The 14,400-nt window shown below is 36.7% G+C and overlaps 3 protein-coding genes across 3 annotated transcripts in view; all 3 read left to right on the top strand.

The window, feature by feature from the left end:
- Positions 1 to 1,044, top strand: part of CBG16008 — a gene marked incomplete at both ends in the record, with an annotated part of 3,969 nt that extends 2,925 nt beyond the window's left edge. The window contains 2 exons of the mRNA XM_002643348.1: positions 312 to 770; positions 828 to 1,044. Of these exons, the coding sequence (XP_002643394.1) occupies positions 312 to 770; positions 828 to 1,044 (676 nt within the window). The remainder of the gene's footprint in view (positions 1 to 311; positions 771 to 827) is intronic.
- Positions 1,045 to 8,666: 7,622 nt separating this feature from the next.
- On the top strand, positions 8,667 to 13,319 carry CBG16009 (the record flags this gene model as incomplete). Its single annotated transcript, XM_045238901.1, has 9 exons — positions 8,667 to 8,919; positions 9,075 to 9,249; positions 11,235 to 11,360; positions 11,518 to 11,689; positions 11,737 to 12,043; positions 12,090 to 12,230; positions 12,279 to 12,414; positions 12,497 to 12,599; positions 13,179 to 13,319. The coding sequence occupies 9 exons, from the start codon at positions 8,667 to 8,669 to the stop codon at positions 13,317 to 13,319; spliced, it is 1,554 nt and encodes a 517-aa protein (XP_045095941.1).
- Positions 13,320 to 13,896: 577 nt separating this feature from the next.
- CBG16011 overlaps positions 13,897 to 14,400 on the top strand; it is a gene marked incomplete at both ends in the record, with an annotated part of 2,146 nt that continues 1,642 nt past the window's right edge. Inside the window, one exon of the mRNA XM_002643350.1 lies at positions 13,897 to 13,971. Within this exon, the coding sequence (XP_002643396.1) occupies positions 13,897 to 13,971 (75 nt within the window). The remainder of the gene's footprint in view (positions 13,972 to 14,400) is intronic.

The raw sequence follows: 14,400 nt of genomic DNA, 5'->3' as shown, positions 1-14,400 counted from the left end.
CAAGAGTTTTCTAGGTTTTTGTCAATTTTTCTTCCAGATACATCGGAAAATTTGAAAAAAAAGTGAAAACGAGCGAAAAAATTTTAAAAGTTTGAATTCGCGCGCTTTTACTCACCGGGCGGCCTAGAAAAAACCTCGTCCCTAAGGGCTTTCAGCGTATTTTTCGATGCGTTTTTCTCGATGAAGGAATTTTTTTCGAATTTTTTCTTTATTTTTATGTCAATCTACATGCATTTCTGCACATTTTGATGCAATAAAAAATTTCACCACCTTTAAAAAGGCTAAACAAAAGATAAATTGAACAATTATAGATTCCTGATGAGAGCTGCCGAAGGTGTCAGAAAAGGAAGTGCCAAACTTGCTGACATAGGAGCATACATCGGAAAGACTGGACCTAAAACCTCCCGCCTAACCACACACTACCACTATACTGATGCTGATCTGGTGGCAGATTTGGAGCATGCTGCTCGAAAACAAGTGTTCCGAGCATACGATCGTTTGAAGAAGGCCCAAGAGCACCTTAGTCCAGAAGTTGCCTGGAACTCGGTGTCAGTTGAACTCGCAAAAGCATCCAGATGGCATGTGCGTGTCTACCTGGTCAAGAACTTCTTGAACAAGGTTGCTCTGGCTCCTCAAGATTTGAAATTCGTGCTCACCGATGTTGCTAGACTCTATGCCTACGACATTATCACATCTTCAATTGGAGCATTTTTGGAAGATGGATACATGAGTTCAAATCAAATGAATGAGGTCAAAGAGGGAATTTATGAGTAAGCGAGTTTTTCAAAAGAAGTAATTTGACAATGGCATATGAATGTTGTTTCCAGGTGCTTGGCAAAGATCCGTCCAAACGCTGTTGCATTGGTTGACAGCTGGGATTATGATGACAAAGAGTTGAAATCAGTTTTGGGTAGACGTGATGGAAATGTGTACCCGGCTCTTTTGGAGTGGGCTCAAAACAGTCAGCTGAACAGATCAGATGTGTTGCCATCGCATACAAAGTATTTGGGTCCAATGATGAAGGATGCTCGCTCAAAATTGTAAAAAATATATTTTTTGTATTTATTAGGCTTTTTTACTCTGTTTCAATGTGAAATGAATGAATATGAACATACAGTTCCAGTCAATGATATACACAAACATATTTTTGACGGATTTTGGGGAATTTGACCATTTTCAGGGATCTGGAACTCGGCTGTCAAGTTTCCAATCACTTTGAAAATTTTGTAGGATGTGAAACAGACATAGACTGAAACATTTGCATTCACAGAATTTTTTGAAAATTCTTAGTTTTTTAGCTTTCCGAATTCTGAAAGACACCTATTTTTGGAAAAGCTAGAAAATTTTCAAAGAACTGTGTGAACACTAATTACTGTAGATACCATAATTTCAGAAAAAAGCTACAAAATATGTCTTTTAAAAATTTTAAAGAAACGCCTCTGGAGTGACTTGAGAGAATTAAGCAATATTCAAAATTTAAAGGCACAACTCTCCAGGAAAATGAAATTTCGAAAATCTGAAAACAAAGTAAATGAAGAGTACATTTCCAAAAACCCTGCCAGCCTATTTTAAAACTCTGTTCAGACCACAAAAATTAAAGATTTCCAATACGATAATTTTTTGCACTGTACAGGCCGCCAAATAAATAGTAATTACGGTGAGAAAACAAAACATTGGCGGATTAGAAAAACCAGTGTCAACTGATACGATGAACTGGCAGAAAGAGGATGATGAAAATGTATTGTTTTACCACATTTAAGTTTTCACTCAGTTCCTGCCTGGTTTTTTGATTTTTTGAAAATACGAAGATTTGAAAATCTGGATTTTTGAAATTCAAGCAAGTTTTTCTATCTGAAAGCTGTACACCTTCATATGACTGAGCTTCGGGTTTAATTATCTAGATTTCTATAAAAGATATAAAAAACTTGTCAACTGATAGACTTCTTATCATAATATCACAAGCATTTTTGCAGTTTACAGATTTTTGATATCTCTTTCAGAAATTGAGATAACTTATCTCAAAGTGCAAGTCTAGGGTTTAATTTTGCGGAATTTTTTAACATGTTCGACTGTTTTTGACGGTTAACGAATCTAGGAAATGGTCAAAAACCGGCCACAACTTTATTTATTACTCTTTTCCGAAATCAATGCACGTTGAGACCGAAAATTTACTCAAAATTGCGAGAAGCGAAAACAACAAATTAATGCATGCGCCTTTAAAACCGTACCTCGGACGAATTTTCTTGCGCCCCATTTGGCTGTTTTTCTATTTTATAAGGAAAATAAATTAAAGATTTATGAGAATTAGACAAAATTTGACAGAAACAAGCGAAAAAATAAGAGAAAAAGGCAAAAATTCAATAATTGTTAAGGTACTGTTTAAAGGCGCGTGCATTAATTTGAAAAATACAGTAGTGTTGTTCTCAAGTTTCGCAATCTGTTATAATCGCTTTGATGTTTTAACCTCCCGAATTCATTTTTTCAGTCTCATTCTATTGTTACAAATCAAACATCGAAAAAAATATAAATTTCACTTTTCAGCATATAAGATCCAAATGGCATAGTAACCTTTCTTTCCGCTATCTTTTTTTTTGAAAAATAAAACAAATCAATTTCGGGTCGTCTTGCCATTTTTAGGTGCGCCCTCCCTCCCCTTTTTTTCTCCCAATTTTAAATAACATCCACTATCTCGAGACACCTATTGTGCTTCTTACCCAATTGTGAATCATGCTATAGTACGGAAAATTGTTGTCTAGTGTTTTTTTTTATTCCTCTTGGTACTGTACATTCGAAACTTCTTCTTGTATTATACAAGAAATCAAATAGAGTCCAAATAGTTTAGAATACATTTACCTCAAATTTTCCAAAAATTACTTTCTACACCGTTGCAACAAATGTGTTCTTTCTAAAAGGCAAACATTTGCCAGTGATCAGTAGGAGGCAGAGTAGATCAGAAAAAATCAGGAAATGAGAAAACGAAACACAATTCTTCCTTCCCACAACCGTATATTCTTAATTTCAAGGCCAAACTATAGGAATAAATAGGAATAAAGCTTTAACACAGAAGCAAATAAACATGGTTGAGGGTTCTGAATTGAGGAAAAAAAGCATAAACATGTCCTCGATTTCCTTTTCTTTTCCCTATTGCCGTTTTCTACCGTATTTGCGCATGAATAAAGAAAATCAACACGAATTTTCTTCCTCTTTCCCACCCATTTCGACAATTCAATATAGATCGTGAATTCATAAACAACTCCTTCTGAAAAGAACACAGAACTGTTCTCGATTTTGCTTTTTTTCCCTTTATTCGGTGCTTACATTGTTAACTTCCCATTTGAACAATTACTCACATACAGTAATCCACTTCCTTTACTTACAATTTTTTGTTGATGTTGACCTCATAGTCTTTTCGTCTCATTCATTGTGCGGGAGGTCAGAGCATGGTATTTACACAAACTGACCACAGACTTTGTGCTGGTGGAAGGCTACTACTTTCATTCCTTGCTCCTTATCGTGTTCTCCTTCTGTGTGCTTTAAAAATCTAATTTCCGCGAAACCTCTTCCGCATCATGTTCATTTTGGTGAGACGAGACAGTTTGGTTAATTGGTTTTTTGAGTTTTTGAAAATTCAGAAAATTCTTTTTTTGTTCATTACTTCGATCGAAATGATTCCCCATTCTTGCTTTTCAAACTCAATTATCTTGATTTCTACAATAGATACCAAAAAATCCCCAACAAATAATATGCTGATGATATTATGGCAAACATTTTATCAGTTGACATATGTTTGTTATCTTTTATAGAAATCGGGATAATTGAGCTTGAAGGGCAAGTATAAGGAAGCCTTCTATTAGGGTATTTACATTATTTCAATTTATTCTTATGAAGATAGTTTGAAACTATAAATTTTACTTGAAATTCAGTAATTGAGCTTAATATTTCAACTGTTCTTTCGTTCATCAGTTTTGATCTTCGGAGTTTTAGATATAATTAGCTTAAAAACGTTCTCAGAACCTAAATTGTTCTTTTAAAAAACTCGTTTTGTACAACAAATCAACGTCCACGAACGTTTGAAAAAACCTATGAATACTTCATTTTATAGTCTTTGTATACCGTAAAACCTGTAATAGAAGGGCCCCCATACTGTCCGGGTTGAGCTCAATTATCTCGATTCCTATTAAAGCTGTCAAAATGTGTCAACTGATAAAATGTTTGGAATGTTATGATAAACAATTTATCAGTTTGCAGTTTTTTTTTCATATCTTTAACAGAAGCCGAGATAAATTTGGTCAGCGTTAAAGATTAAGAGGCCCTTCTATTACAGGTTTTACGGTATATATTTCCTTTTTTGGGATAAAACATCAAATTGTAAATTTTTTGGAAATATATTTTTTTTGGCGTAAGAGAACATTTTTCAATTCGCTCCTCTGCATATTAGCAACACCAAACCTTCAGACACTTTTTAGTACTTTTTACCTAAAAGAACTTTTGTGCACGAAAATGTTGGTTTGACCTTCTGTACCAACATAAATGGATTATTTTCTAAAACCCATGTGTGTTTTCACATCTCTCATGATTTTATTTGCCTTCTGTGTGCCATTCCGATCTTCGACTCCCTCCAATTGACAGTTTTATGTATCTAAACAAGGTGTGAGCAGTACCTAAACAGAAGTGTTATACCTACTCGGAAAAAACTACAGTATAATTGTGTGACTACAGTTTAATAGATTTCTTTGATCTAAAGACAAGACTCACCGCCCAAAACTTCTGTACATATTGACACTGATGCGGGCGGGTTGGCAACGTGAGCGTGGTTAGGTATAGAGGAAGAATCAAAAAGTTAATCATAAATGTAAAAATAACGATCTGGCCTTATGGTCCCGGAATTTTTGAAAAAAAATCCAAAATTTCAGAAGTTCGATTTTGTGAAAAAAATACCGTAAAACCTCTAATAGAACGACACCCGGATCGTCCACTTTGAGCCTATATATCTCACTTCTTTTGAAAGATATCAAAAAGTGGTTAACTAGTAAATGTTTATCAGGATATCAGCAACATTTTACTAGTTAGCTACTTTTTGATATCTTTCACAGTAAATGAGATATATAGGCTCAAAGTGGACAATCCGGGTGTCGTTCTATTAGAGGTTTTACGGTATGCTTTAACGACAATCCATTGTCGAGCTTATTATTATCAGAAATGTTGCCTGTTTTTTGTAAATTACTCCAAAAATTTTTTTGAGAAATACCTTGAAAATTACTGTAAACCGGAGCCATGGCAATTTCGATAAAAGTCATGATCAAAAGAGTAAGTTCAAAGTTTAACCATGATGATGCTGATAACATGTTCGTGATGTTTATGCTTCCCTTTTCCGGGCCCCGCCGCCGCAGACTTAAACGCATCTGAAAATCTGAATCATCGTCATCATTTCCATGAGAATCTTGAGAAAAATGAAGCAACCCCCACGTTGTCCATCAGAACCACACCCAAGAACCGCGTAGGTGGTCTGGTCTGTATATGGCGGTTTGCATATTCGGAACAGTTCAAGATGATGTATGTTTTTCGAGTGGGAGGAACCAGGAGATGACATCCACAACGTTTTTTTTTCAATCATCTTCCCTTGAATAAGGGAGTACAGTGAAATATATAAGGGTTAGGTTAAACTAAGTTCAGAAGGCTCTCTTCATTTTTGAATAATACATTGCATTTCCTTGCACTTTCTTTTTCTGTTCCTGATGAATGTTCCTGACGAATGTTCCTGATGAATGAGTCTGCATAATTTCTAAAGCGAACTACTTCTCTTTTATGGTAATTTCTATTCCGCATGGAACATTTTCCCCCTTCTTATTGTTGCAAAGATGCATCTGAGTGATGCTTCTTTGTATTACAAACTTTTGAAATTTTGTGTATAACACTTTTTAGGCTAGCAGCTGAAATTGTGTTCTTAGGCATTACGGTAAATACAGCATTGGTCAAAAAGATATACAAAAATGTACTTTTCAGATGATTTTGACTATTTTTCAGAAGTCTGGAGCTTAGCTGTCAAGTGTAATCTCATTTTGAAAATTTCGTAGAATGTAAAACAGACCTAGATTGAAAACTTTGCCAACACATAATTTTTCGAAAACTCCTAGTTTTTCAGATATTGGTCAATTTTTGAAGGACCCCTCCTTTTTCACATTTTTGTACTAAACACGAGAAAAAGCAGGGGTCCATCAGAAATCAGCAGAGCTAAAAAACTAGAAACTTTCAGAAATTTCTGTAAATGCATAGTTTTCAATCTAGATCCGTTTTATATCCTTCGAAATTTTCAAAGTGCTCGGAAATTCGACAGCCGAGCCCCGGACTTCTGAATATGGTCTAAATCGACTTAAAACAGGAAAAATATTTTTGAATGTTTTTGGTCATTACGATAGGTACATACATCTTCTTTTGGGTTGTTACCAGTTCTTGTCGGGTTGTGTTCGTGACTCACTAAAAAGATTATTCTCAAAAAAGAAAGCTCGAGAACAAAAACTGGTAAATGACGTGAGCATGAACTTAAGCACAATACCGCGCTTGAGTAAATTGTGAACCATAGTACTATAAAAGAAAAACGATACGTGTCATTTCCCAAATTACTCTCTAATTTCCTCCAATTCTTCCCTTCCAAATCCTTCTTTTGGTCCTTTACCTTTCTCTTCCTTCAGTTACACCATCGTCGGCTTCCATTTCCGCAATTAGACCGAAAATCTTTAGAACAAACATTGCGGATTACATAATCCCGATGTCTCACTCGATTCAGTAGTGAAAGTGTTTCTTTTGAATGAATTGTTGGTAGGAGGAGGCAAGAAAAGAGATAGAATTGAGACTATTTGTATCTGGTTACAGTCCGTCTCAAATTCGCACACCTACACCGTTTTTGGAATAAAAACTTGAAGAGGTGTCTCTCTCTCTCTCTGGATAGTTCGTGACTGATGTCTACTGACTCATCATTTATTGTCATGCACCTAGATTATTGAAAAAAAAGCGGACAGGTAAACTGTTCTTTCTCGGTCTGCAACGGTCAAAAACATGTTAGGTGATGAATAGCGTTTTTTATATTTGACATGTTGTCCTTGTTTCAATGTTCACTTTCATTTTTTAATAATTTTTCATTTATAGGTCCACGAAACTTTTTCAAAGTAGGTTATCTTCACGGAATTGGATTCAAAACCTTCCTGTTACTGTAGTTTACAAGGTCCTTGGTTTTCAAAATTTTTTCGTGAATGCGATTTTTAATGAATGGGTTCTATACGTTTATTTTAATAACTTCTTTTGATGAAGTTTTGAAATCTTTAAACAAATTGAAAATTACTCGTTCTATTAACTAAAAATTTATTAATTCAACCTACCGTAAACATTCTCATAAAATGACCCCTCCAACTTTTATCTTTGAGCTTAATTATCTCGATTCCTGTGAAAGATGTCTAAAATATGTCAACTGATAAATTATTTATCATGATAGCAGCAACATTTTATCAGTTGACAAAATTTTGATATCTACTGGAGAAAATGAGATAGAGGAGCTCAAAGTTGACCGTTTGGGGAGAATCCATCAAAATTGTTTACCTCTTTCAGTTGAAAATAGTCATTTTTGAATGCTTTGAAGGATAGAGTAAATATTGTTAGACGAGACTGAAAGTTTCTGGGTCCACTGAACAAAAGAAGAGTTTTGATTTCGTAGTTAACAACTTCTTTGTACGACTTCATCCAAGTGAGGTGAACGACTTGAAAGTGTCACGACAATAACTTGAATTTTTATTTAGGAAACTTTAGGATTCGGTATATTTTGAGAGGTTGATAAACTTCTTGTCGGTACTCAAACTGCAAAACCTAGAAAATACCGTAACCCAATGTTGAGAGCTGTTTTGAATCCATTTGGCTTTCTCTTATACTTTATACCTATCAGTCATCTCAGTGTAGGTGTGAAGTTGAATATCTAAGCCTCAGGTGACCTTCCTCCCCTACCTCAAAATTTGCCCAAGTATATCCTCCCACTCTATTTGATTTCGTTTTGCCCTCGTTCCCCCGTTCTCCCACCCCCTCTCTATGTCCCCCACCTGATTTAGGTGTGATAGTGTCACTTCAATACCTTAACACCCCCTTACTAATTTATTCAAAACCTTTTTTCTGTTCTTTATCATCTAGTTCCAGAAGTTGTGTTTATTAATAACACAGTTGACAGGCAGAGAGGAGTGTGGGAGGGAGAAGGGCAGGCAGAGAATAAACAGTTATCGATACAGTACACTGAATGATGGAGAGGAGAAGAGGGGCCTACGCCATAGTCAACAAAATGGCGTCGGTGTCTTCTCCTCCTAGGCCCCAAATCAGCCATCAATCTTGTCCCTCTCTGGGTGTTCATCACATGAACAAGTAGAGAAAACGATTTGACTATAAAATATCGTCGAATTTGTAGCTTTAGTGCAACTCTATTGAATGGTTTAGAAATCAAAGAACCTTAAATAGGAAAACATTTTTTTTTTGAAAAACTTTTTGTACTACTAATACTAATATGTACTACTTCTTCTCTGTTTTTTTTGCTGTAAAACATTCCAGATTCCCTTTATTGATGTTTCATTTTTTCTACATCTTCTCATTCTCTCTTTTCATAATTTTTTCTAAATTTCAAAAAGTAATTCTAGACAATGGACGCGCAGAAAGAATGCGTGTTCGTCTCGGAGAAATCCAAAATATTCCCCTCGACTCGACTATTTTTCTCATTTCTACTATGCCTGTGTTTTGTGGCACTCGCTATTGGAACCTCGAACATTTCACAGTCCATGGTTTGTATGGTCAAAAAGCCGGATACCAATTTTTCGTGCCCGCTGGCGGAGCCAGAAGTGGAAGCGGTGCCGTGTAATCATCCGAAACAGTTTGCATGGAGCTCCATTCAACAGGGTAAGTGGTATTTTTGCAAAAAAAAATTTTTTTTATCCGGTCATAAGACAGTTGATCATTTAAAAATCCTTCTTAGAATGTCAGATTTATCAAATTGTTTTTTTTTCAAAAAAATTCCTATCTCTTCTGAAATAAGAAGAAAAATTACTTTCTAGGTCTCATCTACTCGGGACAAAACTTCGGTTCCCTCTTCATGTTCCTCACTGGGTGGCAAGCGGATCGTTTGAATGGAAAATGGACGATAGTGGCGGCCATGGTGTTCATTATCATATCCAACGCTCTTCTACCAGTCTCCGCTGGCGTCTCATTTGCGCTCGTCTTTTTTCTGAGGTTTGTGTGTTATATAACACCTTCATAGAACAACTTTAAGCCGATAGATTGTATAGGTCACACCGTATGTGTTTCATTTGAAGAAAATAGATGAAAGTGAGATTCGCGGCGGCGTTCCAAATGTCTCAATTTGATCTGTTAGTATATTTTTCTAGGTTAGGAAAGATAGAGACGAGAAAAAAAATATGAAAGGAATGATTGAGATTTATGGGGAATGAACATATGATTATTCGGTTATTTTGACTTGTGATCAACATATAATAAAAATAGATAAATAGATGAGTAAAATAGAAAGAGAAGAAAACAGAGAGATCAGAAAAATAAAGAGGATTCTTATTAAGGGAAGTGTGATGATGTCATTTCTAAAAAAATGTCTAGAAAATTTGGATACTAGATTTGCTTTAATTAGAAGCCTACCGAAATCGTTAGGTTTGAGCGCAATTATCTAGATTCGTGTAAAAGATATAAAAAACTTGTCAACTGATAAATGATTTATCATAATGTTACCCATATTTGATCAGTTGACTATTTTTTGATATCTTGTAAAAGATATCTAAAACTTGTCAACTGATAAATCGTTTATCATAATATAACCTATGTTTTATTAGGTTGGCGGGAAAGTCTTTGTCACTCTGTTTGTTTAATCACTGTTCTCGTATATGGAGGCTGTGTATGATATCGACTTTAGTGAATAACAAGGTGATAAGAACCTTCCATATAAACAAGTCCCCATCTCCTTCCCTGCTCCTCATCTGTAATTGAAACGATATGTTTGTTCCCACTGCTATTCACATCAGACATGTTTTGATTTACCTCTTCCTATCTCACACCACGATGAAGGATTCGGAAACTTTCTTGAAGAATGTGTACAACACACATGCCCCTCACTACAATACTATTCGCAATTGGTTCCATCGTTTCGAAAAAGATGACTTCTCGCTCGATGAAAAGGATCGCTCTGGGAGACCCCGTGAGTTGGATTTGGACAAGCTGAAGCACGCATTGCAATCGGATCCATTTCAATCTAGCCGTGAACTAGCTGTCACATTCGGAGTTCACCATAGCACAGTCCTTGAAGGTTTGAAGTCTCTTGGAATGAGAAAACTTTTTGGTCGATTCATACGTCATCACCTGACTCAAGCCAACCTTGACCGCCGAGTCGACGATTCGATTACTCTTCTCACTCTCCACGCGGGCGATCGATGGCTGGACCGGCTAATAACCGGAGATGAGAAGTGGGTCTTCTACGATAATCACCACAGGAAATCCCAGTGGGTTGGAGAAGGAGAGAGCCCACAGGATGTCCCCAAACCCGACCTTCATCCGAAAAAAGTTATGCTCTCTGTGTGGTGGGGAGTGGACGGCCCCATCTACTGGGAACTTCTGCCCGAGGGCAAAACAATAACTGGAGACCTCTACACTACTCAACTACGAAACCTCAAGAAAGCAGTCGACCGTTCGGCCCTGAAAGACAAGAAAGTGTACTATCAACATGATAACGCTCGCCCACATGTTTCGAAACAAGTGAAGCAGGAGCTGATGGGATATGGATGGAATGTTCTCCCTCACCCCCCGTATTCTCCTGATCTTGCTCCTTCCGACTATTGGTTATTTGGCGATATGACACGTGCCTTCGAAGGAAGAAGCTTCAATTCCCGTGGAGCGGTCGAAGCGGCACTCAAACAATACTTTGCCTCACGCCCGGCTGGATTCTACCGCAATGGAATCCATAAATTGAGGGAACGTTGGAGACATGTTGTTGATAATGATGGACAATATAATTAATTATTCGGTTATTTTTTCTTTGAGAAATAAACTATTGAAAAAGTGACAAAGACTTTCCCGCCAACCTAATATTAGTTAACAGTTTTGTGATATCTTTTATAGGAATCGAGATAATTGAGTTCAAAGTTGACGGCGTTTTCTATCTTGGAAACTTTTCCAACCAATGTCGTCCATTTCATCCAATTTCATAGTTTTTCCAGATTTCTCACTGGCGTTGGAGATGCTCTTCTGTCCCCTGCATCTTCTTCCATGATCACTAGATGGTTTCCGCCAAAAGAACGACCCAGTGCACTTGGAATCGTGACCGGTGGTCGTCAAATTGGTCAGTTATCTTTTTTATTGCCATTTCCCTTTTTCACGTTTCGACCTCTAACTTTTGTTCATTGGCAGAGATTCGAATAATGTGATACTAAGAAAGTAAATGAAATGGAAAATTTGTGTTTTTGAAGATAAACACAAACAACAAAACAATGTTTCTTCCAGGCACCCTGATTATCTTACCGGTTGGCGGATGGTTGTGTGGAAACGATGGCAGCAAATTTCTTGGTGGTTGGCCAGCAATTTTCTATCTGTCTTCAGTGTAGCCGCCGCGGTGTTGGTCATCTGGATGGTTTTCTCAGCTGACAAACCATCGAAACATTTGTGTATTTCTCATGTAATTCAGAAAACAGGGTTAAATTGATAGCATAAATGCAATTTCAGAACGAGGAAGCCTATATCACTCGAAAAATCGAAGAAGAGAATATTGGAAAACGAAAGCAAAGAAAGAGTACACCATGGAGAGCAATTTTGACTTCCAAGCAAGTCTGGGTAGCAGTAGCAGCTTTGGTTTGCCACGAATTTCCACTAGTGATCATGCTTCAATTCCTACCAAAATTCTTCTCGGATGTTCTTGGGCTCTCCAACACAGTTAACGGATTAGTTTCTGCTCTTCCAATGGGAATCCTATTTCTATCCAAATGCCTGTCATCTAGTCTAGCATCTTATCTTACAGCAAATGGATATCTGAGTAAGCTCATGGTTACAATAATCCTATTTTGATCGTCTGTTTTTAGGGAAAACCCAATCTTGCAAAATCTTCAACTTCATTGCCTCCCTTGGACTTGGAATCTGTATTGCTATTACTCCATTAATGGGAACTCTTCAACAATCGGTGTGGGCAATTTTGATACTTTGTATGGCAAATGCTTTTGCAGGTATACCCCTCTAAAATAGAAGTTTACTATACAATCCTAATTTTCTAGGACTCCACACCCCTGGAGTTCAAACTGCTCTTGTTCAACTCGCCCCTGCATTTTCCGGTATTATCACTGGAATCGCTTTCACGGTCGCCGCGTGTTTCTCGATTTTCAACAAACTTCTTATCAGTCAGATTCTAGTGTGAGTTTTTTTTAATAGATATAACATATCTATATGAATATCTCTTATCACTGACAACTTATCTCGTTCTTCTTGGTTTCAGGACTGGTTCCAAACACGAATGGACTATTGTTTTCGAGATTTCAGCGTTTGTCGCTATTCTACCAACAATTTTCTTTACAGTGTGGGGATCGGCAGAAAGAACGGTGAGTTTTGAAGAGAATTCTGAAAATCCTGAGCTCTCTTTTCATTTTAAAAATTGGAAAACTCCGAAATTTTGAAATGAGGATTTCTCGAAGTTTCGAATTTTTAAAATCGGAATATTCCTAAATACCAATTTTTAAAAACCGAAATATCGTAAAATTTTTAAATTGGAGCTTTTCGAAGTTCCGAAATTCCAATTTTTCAAAATCGGATTACTACAAAACTCTTAATTACACAAAATCAAAATTTCTGAAATTCTGAAAATCCAAATTTTCCCAAATAGACGAAATTCTGAATTTTCTGAAAACAAAATATTCCGAAATTCCGAAATTCCGAAAATTTCAAAATCACAATATTCCGAAGTTCCGAATTTCGGAATTTTTCGAAACCGGATAATTCCGAAATTCTCAAGATTGGAATATTCTAAAATTTCGAATTTTTCAAAATAGGGATATTCCGAGATTCCGAAAATCCGAAATTTGGACAACCGGAATTTCCGACATTCTGAAAAATTCCGAAAAGGCTATTCGGACATTCCTGGTTTTGCAAGACAACTTTTTCCAAATAAAAAACAATTTCAGGAATGGGCTTCCAACCGTGTCTCGGTCCCAAAGGATGCCGATCAGAAATCCAATGACTCTGAATCCTCAACCTCCTCGACGATACAAGCTTTCGCCAAGTATAGCATGTTTCTATCTCATGATCTCACGAATTCTGCCTAGCCGAAAAGAAATTAGCTTTATTTAAAAAAAAAAAACTTTAACACATTTTCTATTGCCAGCTTTAGTTGTAAATCTCGAATCCAACGGGCGGAAAACACTTATCACTGAAAAAACCAAACGATATCATTTTCTTTCTCTCTGGCTAGTCTACTGTAATTAAAGAAACCTCCCCCCCCCCCCCATTTTCACTTTATCCTGTTCATGATTGTTTTATTTTTCTTCTTGCTTTTTCTGTAAGTAACGAACATTGTCCTTCTCTGCATCCGGGTGTGCTGGACCAAAAAATCACTGCATTTTTATAAATTTTAATACATTTATCTCCTTTATCAAAAACTAGGTTCATTGTATGCGTACACAGCTTTACTTCCGATTTCTGTGTGTATTTAAAATAAAAGTTTTAATCAAAATTATTCATTAAAAAGTGAAAAGAGGAGCAGGTGATAATTGGAAATATCGAGAGAAAAATGTGTTTCAGCTGCCTTATGCTCACGGAAAAAAAAACTTGGCCATGTGATATTAAGCCACAAGTTTTGTTTTGTTCAGTCCTTTTGCTCTCAAACTTTGAAATGCGCCAAAAATGATTCCCATGCTAATTTGGTTCATTTTCATTGTGCTGATAGCGCTGCTAGCATGTCTAGCAATCAAATTTTTGGTGGGTTACTGTAGTTGGAACCGATATCGAATGCCAATGACGTTCTAGGCTCTCCGCATCGTTTTGGCACTGATTCTAAGCCTTCCAATATTGGTTTCTATTGGGTTCTGTGTTCTCCGAAGAAGTCCTGTCACAGAGACAAATGTAAGTCAAGTAAAATTCGGTTTCTGTGATATTGTAGCCACATAATTTGGAGTTTACAACTGTTTGGGCGTACAATGGGGTACAAAGTAATTTAGGGGTGCAAAAAGGTGCTTTTTTCCGGTAATTTGTACCCTAGTTGCAAACGGGCCGGCCCGGCAGATGGCGAACCGGCAGATAACTCTGCTTCAGAACAAGATATTTCGACAAATTTGATATAAAATGATAGATCTCGACGAGGTCCATCTTGGCTTTACTATACGGGATGGGTTCAGGTCCATTATAATG

This window comes from Caenorhabditis briggsae (genome assembly GCF_000004555.2).
Source record: "Caenorhabditis briggsae complete genome, chrX, whole genome shotgun sequence".
In the NCBI taxonomy this organism is placed as follows: Eukaryota; Metazoa; Nematoda; class Chromadorea; order Rhabditida; family Rhabditidae; genus Caenorhabditis; species Caenorhabditis briggsae.
Note: the sequence above shows the minus strand (reverse complement) of the source record. Positions and strands in the feature narration are given on the sequence as shown.